Below are 14,776 nucleotides of genomic sequence, written 5' to 3'. Positions count from 1 at the left end.
TCTGTTTGTGTTAATTACTGCAGCTTTCTCAACCTACATATCAATATAACGATCACTATAATTCTTCACTACAACAACTGTTCATCTGTTCATCAACATCTGTTTATCTTATCTAACTTGGAACCTAATAGCAGGAGAAAAGATAATCTCCCTTTGCAGAAGGCTAGGATGAATCTCGCAGACATGGAGCCCTGTCAAAGTGGTCCCTTTCTCTTCTCTATTTGTTCTGACAACCCAGGTCTGTTCAGAGAGGGCAAATAGATGCTAGATTTTGGTCATCGGGTTATCAAACCTTTGAATTTATATTGTTCCCATTAATTCAATTGGAACCCTCTCAGTCAGGTCTGACTCTTTGCGACCCCAGACCTGCCAGGCTCCTCTGTCCATGGCATTCTCCAGGCAAGAATACTGGAGTGGGTAGCCATTCCCTTCTTTAGTGGATCTTTCCAACCCCAGGATTGAACCCAAGTCTCCATCAATGTAGGCAGATTCTTGACCATCTGAGCCACCAGGGAAGCCCAAAAAAGCCACAAAAAGCCTCTATATTCTGTGCACCTAGTTCTAAGGGAATATACCACAAGAGACCTCCATAAGACAGTTGATCATAAGACCACTACTGATCATAATATTTGTGTAAGAATGTAAATGGAAAATCATGCCTAAGGATATTATTAAACAACATGGTGTCAACTACAAACTGGCACTTGCCAAGACTATTTGCCAGCCACTGAACAATAGCGAGGGCATCTGTCTTCTGCCTCTGCAGAGACTGAACCCTGTGCTGCTGCGGCTGCTGACCTTCAACACCTGCTAAGGGGAGTGCAGGGTGGAGAGTGAGGCACTCTGTGCTCCAGGGAAACTGGTGAAACAGGTCTTTACATGGTTAGATATTTTCAGGAACTGATTTCATGATCCCAATCCTTGCATCTCTTCATATCTAGAAAAGCACTAAATCCCTTCATGGTGATGTCAGCTCCTTGTGACTAGCAGAAAATCTTTTGTAAAGTAAGCACTTGATTGCATTGAATTCCCCCTTCACCAAAATCTTATATATTGACTTTCCCCCCCTACCTCTTTGGAGCAGTCTCAGAGCTATCTGAGCTTCGGTCTCCCCGGCTGCAGTCCTCATTTTGCCCCAAGTAAAACTTAGCTCTCAACTCTCACGTTGTGCATCTTTTTAGTCAACAATGGCAAACAGCAGAGGGCTGTTACCTATGGTGGCCTACCCCTTAAAGTTGAACAGAACTTACCTTCTTATCTCAAAGTAATTACAGCCTCAGCTGAACTGGTTGAAGTTTTTTCAGATCTCTGCCCTGGAATCTCCATTAAATCTGATAGTACCACACATAGCACAAATTGTTCTCCAATCTAAAACACCCAACCTTTTTCTACCAATCAGTTGACTAATATAAAATATTAATTTCCCCTTAGGTTATTCAATTTTGTTACCCTTCTCAGTGAAAGGTTCTCCTGATAGCACCTCTGCTATTCAAAATGCCTTCATGTCCTGAACAGATTTTTTTTAACACTCTCATACCAAATGTGAATTAATGTGTTTTAAAATAATCTTATCTTAAATATTGAAAAGAAACAATACCAGGCTGTCTATGTAATAACTATTCTAAACTCCTTTTTAAACCAATCATTAGCAAAAACAAAATTAACGAAGTAGCTGAACTTGTGGATCTATCTTGGATACATTAAATTGCAAAAAGTATACTTATAGTCATAGTTATAGATTTTTAACACAGTTCACATATCACGTATGCCTGTTAAACTAAAAGTGAAAGTCGCTCATCATGTCCGACTCTGTGACCCCATAGACTATACAGCCCATGGAATTCTCCAGGCCACAATACTGGAGTGGGTAGCCTTTCCCTTCTCCAGGGGATCTTCTCAATCCAGGGATTGAACCCAGCTCTCCCACATTGCAGGTGGATTCTTCACCAGCTGAGCCACAAGCAAAGCCCAAGAATACTGCAGTGGGTAGCCTACACTTTCTCCAGCAGATCTTCCCAACCCAGGAATTGAATCAGGGTCTCCTGCATTGCAGGAGTCACCATTTCTTATTTCTTTAACAAACATCTACTGATAATCAACTATGTGAATGGTGAATGCTCAATTCAACATATAATAGTAAGTGAAAAACATTATAAGCCTATTGTAACAATAATTCTTTAAAAAGGTAAGCTGAATATTCACAATATTATGTGATTGCAGAATTGTCAAAATCATATTTATTGGATATCAGACATTTCCCTATAATTGGCATGCAATATGTAATCAGAAAAATAATAAATGCTGTTTTCAAAACACAGTATTAAAAAAACCCATTCATAATAAGGATTGTGAATTGATACCAAGAGGTTATTTATGGAAAAGGAGTGTGAGTGGCAAATGTAAAGGCAATCTTACAATTTCAAAACAAAACAATGCTATCTCCCTTCAAGAATTCAGTAAGCAGAAATTATCCATAAAATGTGTCATACTTTCTGGGTCATCTTGAACCTAACCTTCTTATTCTATGCTTGTCTAACACATCAGTTTCCACTTGAAGACACACAATATGACAAATGCTACTTTGAAGGTTGCACCAAGGGAAGGGGGGCTGCCCCAGTCACAAGTATGAGTACAGGTAGCTGGTGCCTGGGAAGCACTGTGTCCTTGCTGCACAGAAGTAGACAGCTGAGTCTCCAGGTTGGATGGTTGAGATGTGCAGGGAGAGATGTTTGGCGGTCTCATTCAATAAAACAGTCAGTCTCTGGTCTTTTTTTCACCCATATTTGAACGAATAGCTATAAGGAGCTGGGGACCTTTCCCAGGTTCTTGTTTATACCAAGGGAAGTAGTCTGAAGCTGTGTCTGTATAAGTGCAGGTGATAACAGAGCTGTTTCCCTTCTGGACACTCAGGGTAGAAGGACTCTGCTCCACCTCGTTTCCAAGGCTGACACCTATGGAGGAAGTCAAAGTCAGAGAAAGAAGAAGGGTTGTCAGATTATTAAGTTCCACAATTTACTTTCCCTTTTCTACAATAACTAGAAGAAACCTGAATAAAATCAGTCTCAGTGTCTAACGAATATCTACTAATACACTCCGTTACCCTTAAACCCTCAACTCACAGTCCAGCTGCAGCCATAAGAACATGATTAAAGCTCCAATGGGTGTCTTCATTGTTTTTCCCATTTAGGATCAATTGTGGACCTGCAGTCTCCAACCAGGCGACCTGCTTCTGTTACCAAGGGATCCCTTCTTTTCTCTAGTGGTTTCTTTCATTGTCTACCCAGCCAATAAGTAAAAGGCTGTGCTTCTGCCCTAAGCCTATGCATTCAGAACCCACTCACATGAACCCTCCACATGTTCTGATCAGCAGAGGTGCACCACCATCTGGTGGTCACATCTCTAACTACTGAACTCTGGTTAAGTGTCCTTTCATGGCTGTGCCTACGAGGGACATGCATAAAAACAGCAAAGGTCAAGCAAATTATGCCTCAGATTGACATAATCTCAATTCAGTTCAGTTCAGTCACTCAGTCATGTCCGACTCTTTGTGACCCCATGAACTGCAGCATGCCAGGCCTCCCTGTGCATCGCCAACTGCCGGAGTCCACCCAAACCCATGTCCACCGAGTTGGTGATGCTATCCAACCATCTCATCCTCTGTCATCCCCTTCTCCTCCTGCCCTCAATCTTTCCCAGCATCAGGGTCTTTTCAAATGAGTCAGCTCTTTGCATCAGGTGGCCAAAGTATTGGAGTTTCAGCTTCAACATCAGTCCTTCCAATGAACACCCAGGACTGATCTCGTTTAGGATGGACTGGCTGGATCTCCTTGCAGTCCAAGTGACTCTCAAGAGCCTTCTCCAACACCATAGTTCAAAAGCATCAATTCTTCAGCACTCATGCACAGTAAGAATATGGAGATAGAGAATTTGTTTATAAGCTGAAAAAAGGTAGATGTTGTTGCTCTTTGTTCAATGATGGGCCTGATATATAGTTTTTAAATTATAAAAGCACCATGATTCACTCTCCTAAACAAACCAACCAGCCAAACATATATATATATATATATATATATATATGAAACTATCAAGTTCAGCCAATATACCATTTTCTTTTGCCTGTTATATAGGAAAACTGTCTCTAAAAGGAACTTATAAGCCAAAGATCAGAGTAACAGAGAGAAGATCATTTGACATTTCAACTGCCTGTTATCTCAGACTGTCTCCTAAGCTGGGTTTCAGTGGTCCCTTGCTTTCTCAGAGAATTGACAGTAGAAACAGTTGAAATGTATCCTAAAATGCAAGTACGAAATGGCAGAGATCTAAGTGTTGCAGTTTGCATTAGACAGCTTTTCTTTGCTCAGCAACAAGGGTCTGGAAGTAGGAGATAGGAAAAGAACATTAAGGAGGAGGTGAGGATATCCAGTTTATCCTCTACTTTCTACTGCTAGCTCATTTGATCTATTTTTTAATTATATAATTTTTCATTCAGTCATCTTTGATCTATTTCCTGTTTTGTAAAATGAGGTTGAACTAAACCCTGTCTATGGGCACATCTAGCTCTAAATTCTTTTATACTATTTAGAAGAACAAACCTTTATTGAGGTCTACTTATATACAATGTAAAGTGATGAGAGAGAGTGGGGAGAAACCCCTTGCACTCTGGAACCCCAACACTATTTTCGCATCACATGCAGTCTTCGGGGGCTGCAGTTGCCACTAATTAACCCTAGGGCCTTCCTTGGAATGAATTCCTATCTGTGATTTCATTTCTCCTATAAGATCAAGGAGAATATAAATCCATAGTCAAAGTCAAAGTCAAAGTCAAGTTGCTCAGTCGTGTCTGACTCTTTGCGAGCCCATGGACCTTAACCTACCAGGCTCCTCTGTCCATGGGGTTTTCCAGGCAATAGTACTGGAGTGGATTGCCATTTCCTTCTTCAGGGGATCTTCCTGACCCAGGGATTGAAGCCGGGTCTTCCGCATTGTAGACAGACGCTTTACATGACATAAAATGGGACGTGGCTCACTGAGTGTAAGCATCATCACAGAGTGTGAGGTCAAAGGGGCTTTGTGACCGAATTGGTAGAAGATGTTCTTTTGGTGATTCATTCTATAAGTCTTATTTCATCTTGTAGGAATAAAAGAAAAAACATCTGCACAACTGGAGGACCTGGAGGAAGTAGATGAGTTGCCAACAGGTAAAGCAAGAGGCTCTTTCTAAAGCAACCAAATTGCTTTCTGGCTTCTGTCTTTCTCCTTGCAAGTGTAGGTGGGGATCACCTATACCATTTTTAGAACCAGTGCAAAATGAAAATTTTGAATCTTCTTTACAAGAAGCAGGGTAAAGTTTCATTAGGTAATGTTTCTAGTGTGTTTCCCTGGTGACTCAAATGGTAAAGAATTTGCCTGCAATGCAGGAGACCTCAGCTCGATCTCTGGGTCCATTCCTGGGTCCAATCCCTGGGTTAGGAAGATCCCTTGGAGTAGGAAATAGCAACCCACTCCAGTATTCTTGCCTGGAGAATTCCATGGAAATAGGAGCCTGGCAGGCTACAGTTCATGGGGTCACCTAGAGTAGGACAGGATGGATCAACTAACACTTTCACTTTCAACGTTTCTAGTGGCATCATTTTCCTAAAATGCATTAACTATTCCTACAAATTAGTTTCATATATCTGAATCTAATTTGTTGAGACTTTTGATCATTTTAGGTTCACAGAAAAATTAAAGAGAAGATGCAGAGGTTTCCAATATACCTCCTAATCCCACACTTGCATTACCTCTCTTCTTATCAACTTCCACATGAGACTGGTCTATTTCTCGCAACTGATGAACCCATATTAACACATTATAATCACCCAAAGTCTATAATTTACCAGGATTCACTCTTGGTGTTGTATGTTCTATCAGTTCAGTTCAGTTCAGTTCAGTTCAGTTCAGTCGCTCAGTCGTGTCCGACTCTTTGCGACCCCATCAATCGCAGCACACCAGGCCTCCCTGTCCATTACCAACTCCCAGAGTTCGCTCAAACTCACGCCCATTGAGTCCGTGATGCCATTCAGCCATCTCATCCTCTGTCGTCCCCTTCACCTCCTGCCCCCAATCCCTCCCAGCATCAGGGTCTTTCCAGTGAGTCAACTCTTCGCACGAAGTGGCCAAAGTATTGGAGTTTCAGCTTTAGCATCAGTCCTTCCAATGAACACCCAGGGCTGATCTCCTTCAGAATGGACTGGTTGGATCTCCTTGCAGTCCAAGAGACTCTCAAGAGTCTTCTCCAACACCACAGTTCAAAAGCATCAATTATCCGGCGCTCAGCGGGTTTACACAAAGGTATAGTGGCATGTGTTCATCATTATAGTATCACGGAGAGTAGTTTCACTCCTAAAAATCCTTTGTGCTCTGCCCATTCATCCTTCCACTCCCCTCAATTCTTTCAATCACTGGTTTTTACTCCCTTTATAATTTTGCCTTTTCCAGAATGTCATATAGTTGGAATCATATAGTAGGCAGCCTTTTAGATTGACTTCTTTCACTTAGTATCATGCATTTAAGTTTCTTCTGTATTTTTATGGCTTGACAGCCCATTTCTTTTTAACACTGAATAATATTCCATTGTTTGGATGTACCACAATTTACTTATCCATCCTCTTGTTGAAGGACATCTTGGTTAGTCCCAAATTTGGGTAATTATTAATAAAGCTGCTATAAATTTTGATGCCTTTCTCTTAGCTTTTGGCAACTGCCATCAGTATTTGGTGCTCCTTGGCTTTCAGACACATCACTCCAGTCTCTGCCTTGTCTTCACATAAAAAATTATTTTTCTCATATTTGTTATTACCAGGACTCAAAAATCTGAATACAAACTTTAAAAACATTACACACATTTAATTCCCTTTTCACTTCGAAGGAACACACACGTGCAGTTAACCAAAAAATTGAGTCATCTCTTTCTATTTGTTGATCACTGTATATTTTTCCAAGCATTTTCCATCAGAGAAATTTATATACATATATATATATATATATACTTATATATAAAATGTAGCTTACATTTTATCTATCAGGAGCACTAGACTGTTTCAACAGGACATTGAGTATTGGCATCTACATCAGTTTTTACAATGGCTCCATATTAGAGCTTTGTATCCACAAGAGATTTCTGGGAAGAAGAAGGACAAAAAAAAAAAAAAAAGTGAAATGACAGTCCTAAAGGATCTGATCTTCAGAGGAAAAAATGCTGAGTTATGAATCTGGAAACCCAAAGAGGTAACAAGGGTACTTGGATGCTGTAGTACTGTGGAGGGCTGGGGCTGAGGCAGCTGCAGTTTGGGTACAGGCTGCAGGCCGCCTGGGAGCACTGTGCCTCCACCGCACAGAGGTAGGTGGCTGCGTCCTCCAGCTGGGAGGCTGTGATGTGTAGGGTACTATACCGCTCCTTAGAATTCACTGTGGAACTCATCCTTTCATTCTTCTTCATCCCTGAAGCTATGAAAAACAGCCTGGTGAGGCTGCCTCTGGGATTCTGCTGGAACCACTGCACATTGTTCACCGTCTCAGAAAAATTGCACCTCAGAGTGGAGTTGGCTCCCTCCTGGAGGCTCAAGACTGAAGGACTCTGCTCCACCTTCACTCCCCTCACCCCTGCTTGGAAAGAGAGAGAAGCAAACACGAATGATGTCACTGAGGAGTCACGGATGGGATTTCCAGACCAGGAAACTATCTCAGGAAACACCTGAGGATGTAGGACCATCTAGGAGCTCCAGGTCAGCTTTCCTCCCCTCCCTCCCACTGACAGCTGTGGACACTCCCCAGTTCCCTATCTGGGATGACCCCGACTCACAGCAAATCTGGACCCACAGAAACCCCAGCAGGGCTCCCCATTTTCTCTTCATGATCCCTTGCCCAGTTACTGAGGTGCCTTCACCCCTACTCTGAAGAATATAGAGTCTTGGGGCCAGAGAAATTTTGTTCTTATTGTCAGTATGTTCCTCCAGAATCACTGAGGACCAATCACATCTGAGGTGAGTCAACTCACTTAACAGGAAACTCCACCCACAGTGGCCTAGTGAGACTGCAGTAAGGTCAGCAATTTCTCCAAAACTGAGGTTTGGGGGGGCAGGGCAGAGAGGTAAAAGCAATATTTCCAATATGTGAAGTCATAAAGAATTTTTTTTTCTTAAAAGACTATATGTAAGAGAAGATTGTGGGATAATGTGTGAGGAAAGGTCGATGATATTTCTAGAAGAGTTGTGTCAGGATGGATTACATAGAACCTTGAGGAATTATAGGGAAGGATGACCCATTTTTCAGATTGCATAGTTTGGCAGAGATTTAGATAATTCGGTTATGTGAAAATTCTGATCAAGGAAAACTATCTGATACATGCATTGTTTATTGCAGAAGTAAATACAATTTCTTGAAATCATTTAGAAACCAAGATATATAGTCAGCCTCTGCATAGAAATGATTCCAATAAGAATTTGGTTGTTGAAAAACAGGACATGCATATAATGTTCACTCTGCCTTAATTCTTGGACGCCCTGTTGACCCACAGCTAATTCTGATCTGGCCACACTTTTTTGCTTAAATTCAATATTGTGTTTCTCCTTTCCTTCTATTTTTGTTCCTTATTTTTTCCTCTTTTTATTCTTGTTCTTTCTACTCTCGAGGAAATATATGAAAAGGTAGGAGGTCTGAGGTATTGGAATAATTTCTGGGTCAGTGGGTTTGAGGAATTTTGTCATAAAAACTTTAAAAATGAATCCAGGTAACACAGATGTTTTCTGTTGAGCTTCCATGCTCTCAGAGCTCAGTAGTATCCCTATTTCTCTACTTCTGCTCAGAAAATCATCCTCACCATGGATTTACAGGGGTAAGGGCTACAGCTTTCCAAACCTTATATAGAATGACAAAGCTGAAATCTGAAATGAACTTGACAGAAACACTGTTCCCCACTCCCCACCTTTGCTGTCTATAATTTGACTGTTTCCCATGCTCTCTGGGCTCCCTCTCTTAACTGTTCCATCTTTGGAATCATCAGAAAAAGTCTTCATGTCTTGTAAAGCCTACAGTGCCCCCTAGTGGACTGAAACCCTCAACAAAGACCCCTTCAGACCCACAACTGCAGCATCACAAAACTCCAGTCCCATTCACTGCATGCTTCCTGATGAAGAAAGTAGTCAGAGGAAAACAGTCACCGCCTAGATTGAAGTGGAAACTAAAAGTAAACTCTTACTCTTAAAATGTCATTTCATGGAAATTTATGCCTTAAAAAATTTGACAAATTTCATCTTGTGCTTTTTTTTTCATATCTTTAGTTCAAAATAAATCCTTATTTATAGAAGTTGTGCTGTAAATACGGTAATTTATTAAAAGAACAAAATTTTGTCATTTGAAGCAACAGGGATGGACTTGGAGGGCATTATGCTAAGTGAAATAAGTCAGAGAAAGACAAATACCATATGATATCATTTGTGTATAGAATCTAACAAACACAATAAACTAGTGAATATAACAATAAAAGCAGACTCATAGAGAACAAACTGGTGGTTATTAGTGGGGTCAGAGCCAGTAGAGGGGTGTGGGTGTGGGAGATGCAAACAATTGGGTATAAGGTCGGCTTAAGGATGTATTGTTACAACATGGAGAATATAGCCAATATTTTGTAATAACTATAAATGGAAAGTAACCTTTAAAATTGTTACATAGCCATTGTTATGGCTACAGTCCACAGGGTCACAAAGAGTCAGACAGGACTGAAGGGACTGAGCACACACATACACAAGTGAAAGAAACCAATCTGAAAAAGCTACATACCATATGATTCCAACTATGTAATATTCTGGACGAAGCAAAACTATGGAGACAGTAAAAAGATCAGTGTTTGCAAGGGGTTATAGGAGAGAAGGGAAAAAAATTTACAGAACACTTTTAAGAAAATAAAGCCTAAACAATGAGTAGAAGTCAAAAAGTTTAATAGTAAAGTTTAACAAACTTGGGTAGCTCAGCTGGTAAAGAATCCGCCTGCAATGCAGGAGACCCCAGTTTGATTCCTCAGTCGGGAAGTTCCCCTCGAGAAGGGACAGGCTACCCACTCCAGTATTATTGGTCTTCCCTGGTGGTTCATACAGTAAAGAATCTACCTGACCTGGGTTCGATTCCTGGGTTAGGAAGGTCCCCTGGAGAAGGAAATGGCAACACAGATTCTTGCCTGGAGAATCCCATGGACAGAGGAGCCTGAGACAGAGGAGCCATGGACAGAGGAGTCTATGGGGTTGCAAAAGTCAGACACAGCTGAAGTGACTAAGCACAGCACAGCACATACAAAGTTTGGGGGAATTCTTCGTGTTGTTCTCAGTTCATTAAAGACTAACTTCCACTTTTATGCTGAGTTTAGAAAGTCATCTTGCTTGTCATAAAGAATTGTGGAGAGCACGGCTGTTCTTTGCTTACAAGTGACCTCACTCAGGCCTCCTGTTTTAGTGCTCCCCAAAACCCTCAACACTCACACATGTGCACTTATGAGGGCAACACCGTCTTTCTCAATTATTCAAAGATGATCAGTGCCTTGTTTTCTTAACCTTTGCACAGGTGTTCAGCATGCATTGTGATGCATCTCACACTAGGTCTAGGTTCCTTCTTCAACTATTCTACAAGTCTTCGTTCCTCCTTATACTTCTCATCCTCTGAAATTTGTTGATAGCACTCTGCGCTGCTAACTCCATTTCTGTTCTCTGTATTTTCAGGTGTATACCCATTCTATTTTATTTACTATCTTTTAAATAGAGTTTCAGGGGGATAAAGAGATGATTGTGAATAAAATCTTTTTGTCTCTTTCCACTGTTTCATTATGTATGAGATTCTGTTCCTCCTCCTTTCATCCCTTCTTTCTCTATTAAGAATGATAATTTTTGGAGGCTGTGGCTCTCCTATCACCTCTCATATCATGCTCTGTCAGGAAGACATTGTGCAGACCACACCTCATCTGGCACACTTTGGTTCTATGAAAGTATAGTAAGGCATAGTAATAACGACCTGGGTGACTTGGAACAACTTGTGGAAGCAGCAGAATATGCAAAACACCACTTCATTGCTTATGTGGTTTACCTTGAAATTACTTTGACCCTGGAAAAGGAACTATTGGTGTCAGAGAGTTTTCAGTTTCACTAATAAAGAGTTGAGTATGCGGAATATTCACTTCTTATTCTTATGCTTTAGCCATTTGTATGTTTTTTGTATCAACCAGAGACTAAGAGACAAACAACCATAGGCTCTGTTGGAACCACAGTGGATCCAGGCCCCGTTGCTGCTCAGAGTTTGTGCTCAGCTCCCCCTGCAGTTTCTGTCACTACTGTGTCACTCAGAGCACAGTAGTACACAGTCGAGTCTGACTCTTGGACTGGGGCTTTCTCCAAGTGGAAGGAAGTGGTTTTTGCATTGTATGTGGCTTCAAAATCTTTGTTGGTTCCCTTGTCGTTGGCCTTCGTGGCTTTCAGGAGGAGCTCTGGACCTTCTCCAGGATACTGTACATACCAGATAAGAGTGGGGTACCCGGTGGCTGAAGAAGTACAGTTCACAGTCAAGGTAGCCCCTTCCAAAAGGGTCACTTGGCCGTCCGTCTGGCTCACTGAGTCTCCACGGGTTTGTCCTGGGGAAAATAAGAGAGTTCTCTGTGATCTTGGGCATAAAACTCTGGGATAAAACTACGCCTAAAGGTTTTGTTGACATAACAGAAGAAAGGATCCAAATTTTTAGAGGCGTTTTTCTTACCCAGTAGGAAGAGTATCTCAGTCACTAAGCCTGGAGAAGAGCTCATCTCTAGAGTGTCTCCTGAATAACGTTCTTGACTCTTAACATGAAGAAATGTTGAAGTCACAGTGAGGTTTAGTTTCTGTGAAGTTTAGACACACAGGAAATGTGTCTGTGTTAGGAAACTGCACCCTCTGGTGGACAGGGACAGAAATGCGATGCATGTATACTGGAGAGAAAGTGAAGTCGCTCAGTCGGGTCCGACTCTTTGAGACTCCATGGACTGTAGCTTGCCAGGCTCCTCCATCCATGGGATTTTCCAGGTAAGAATACTGGAGTGTGTTGCCATTTCCTTCTGCAGGGGATCTTCCTGATCCAGGGATCGAACTTGGGTCTCTCACACTGCAGGCAGACTCTTTACCAACTGGGAAGCCACCAGGGAAGCCCACGTATCCTGGTCTCCTCCCTAAATTAGAAAAATGTTATCCTTGACTTTATCCATGAGGCACATATCAGTCTTCAGATGGAGCTTGGAAATCTGATCAACTGCTGTCAACACTTCTCAGGTCTGTTTTGTTCCTAGGATACTACCTGACATGGAAGTTCTTTAACAAAGCATTCCAGGTATTTTTGTAGCTGAGAAGATATCAATTTTATTAAGAACTGTAATATAGTATTTTATATTCTCATGTATCCATTGTGGGCCAACCTATAATCCACTGACTGTCAGAAGAGTTTGTGGTTGATTACAGAGGAAGTAATAAGAAGCTAGGTCATTATTGAGTGAATCTCTGTTTTTCAGCATTGTACCCCTATTTATAGAAGAGTGACTGACAATTATTTGTTGTTAGTCACTGAATCAGTCAGGTCTGATTCTTTTGCAACCCTAAGGACTGTAGCCCGCTAGGCTCCTTTGTCCGTGGGATTTCCCATTCAAGAATACTGGAGTTGCCATTTTCTTCCCCAGGGGATCTTCCCAATCCAGGGATCGAACTTGAGTCTCCTGGCAGGCAGATTCTTTACCACTGAGTCACCAGGGAAGCCCTGACTGATGTTTATTACATGCTCACTAAATATTTGCTATACCAAAAAAGTAATGAATAAAGGGTCTTTGATTGTGGAATCACTACTACTTGAAATAAAATATTTTCTCAGTCCTAAATAATATCATTTGTAAGAAATATTATCTTTCTAATAAAATTTTTTAAGGGAAAAAGTCCACTGTCTTATCAATAGTCAAATAACCCTGAATTTCAGAATCATTAAAATGTGAAAATAAAAGAAATATCATAATTGAAATTATCAAATCCTTGTAGAATTATCTAAGATCAATATCTTATTCTCCTTTTTCTTCTTTGACTCTAAGATAAGAGGGTTGGCCTATGTAAATCAGACAAGTACTAATCCTATTATATATTCTTTTTTTTTTTAATTTTATTTTATTTTAAAACTTTACATAATTGTATTAGTTTTGCCAAATATCAAAATGAATCCGCCACAGGTATACATGTGTTCCCCATCCTGAGCCCTCCTCCCTCCTCCCTCCCCATTCCATCCCTCTGGGTCATCCCAGTGCACCAGCCCCAAGCATCCAGTATCGTGCATCGAACCTGGACTGGCAACTCGTTTCATACATGATATTTTACATGTTTCAATGCCATTCTCCCAAATCTTCCCACCCTCTCCCTCTCTCACAGAGTCCATAAGACTGTTCTATACATCAGTGTCTCTTTGCTGTCTCGTACACAGGGTTATTGTTACCATCTTTCTAAATTCCATATATATGCGTTATCCTATTATATATTCTTAGTTGATATCTAGCCTCAAAGATACTTTCTATTCCATCTGCCACATTTTGTTGCCAAACTTTAACCAAATACTTTCCCCCCAGTGTTTGAAACCCTGAAGATGTAGATTTGTGTCAAAAGCTTAGAGCATGAATTAGGATGCTCTTCTTTCCCAGCTTTTCAAATTGTTAAAAACCTCTGAGCCAATATTCACATGACAGCTGAAAGTAGAATTAATGAGTGAATGACTGAAAATTACACATTCTGGGCCCACCAATAACTTCATGAACCACACTATCCAGAGTTGAGACCCATGAATCTGTAATTTTTTAGAGCTCCCCAAGAAGTTGGGTGGCAGCCAGTCCAATGTTGGTTTACAAGTTTTCATTTGGGACAGATGTCCTAGATCAAGGTAGTTGTCAAAGATTAGGGAGCAACAGGATGTTCCCAGGATTACAAACATACTCAAAACCTCTCTTTTTGAGTACCAGCAGCAAAAACAAGCACTTCTTTAGCTCTCTTTTTATGACCATTCATTTTATAAAACAAAACCTCTGAGGAGTATCAAGATGAAGTTCTAAGAGGCATTCATCTTCTGTAAAGCCCTGTAACCATAGATCCCTAAACACACAGATGGAAGCTTAGCTCATTCTGTTTCTGGGAGTTCACTCTTCTCAGATTCACATCAAGGAATTTCATGAGTCCAGAGTCAGCACATGAATCATTTTCCAAATTCAGGTTTAAATTTAGAAAACCAGGCTTGATACTTCTTGGATTCACATATCCCTTCCTTTTTTTCTCTACCTTCCAAATCACATAGTGAGAAACTGCCTCAAAAATATGCTAGAAAGAAATTCTGGAAAATCAGTTACAAACTTATGTTCTGGTAGGTGAGTTTCCCTGGTGGCTTAGATGGTAAAGAATATGCTGGCAATTCTGGTATATAGAAAGACTCTAAAAAGGTTGTAATGATGTAGGACTGAAAATAAATGTATAGCACATGGATGCAGATAGTTGTTATCTCTACTTTAAAAAAAAAACATAGTTTAATGCCAATGAGTACATATAGGAGAAGTATTTTTGCATTTCGGGGTCATAAAAGAAGACTACTACAACACTGAAGAAAAATATTTGCTATATTTGGATGTTAATGGCTTTAGTAATGCATAGTTCTCTTTAAAATAAATTGTACCTCCTTAACTTAATAAGATTGATACATGTATATACTTGTGAAACCATCA

The 14,776-nt window shown here is 40.6% G+C and overlaps 2 gene segments (V, D, J or C); both read right to left on the bottom strand.

The window, feature by feature from the left end:
- Positions 1–14,776, bottom strand: part of LOC102415345 — a gene marked incomplete in the record, with an annotated part of 786,957 nt that overhangs the window by 525,973 nt on the left and 246,208 nt on the right.
- LOC112587975 lies at positions 7,170–7,969 on the bottom strand. The segment is given in 2 exon segments: positions 7,170–7,641; positions 7,841–7,969. Coding segments are annotated over 2 exon segments (471 nt in total).

The sequence above is a fragment of the Bubalus bubalis genome, chromosome 11 (genome assembly GCF_019923935.1).
Source record: "Bubalus bubalis isolate 160015118507 breed Murrah chromosome 11, NDDB_SH_1, whole genome shotgun sequence".
Lineage (NCBI taxonomy): Eukaryota > Metazoa > Chordata > Mammalia > Artiodactyla > Bovidae > Bubalus > Bubalus bubalis.
Note: the sequence above shows the minus strand (reverse complement) of the source record. Positions and strands in the feature narration are given on the sequence as shown.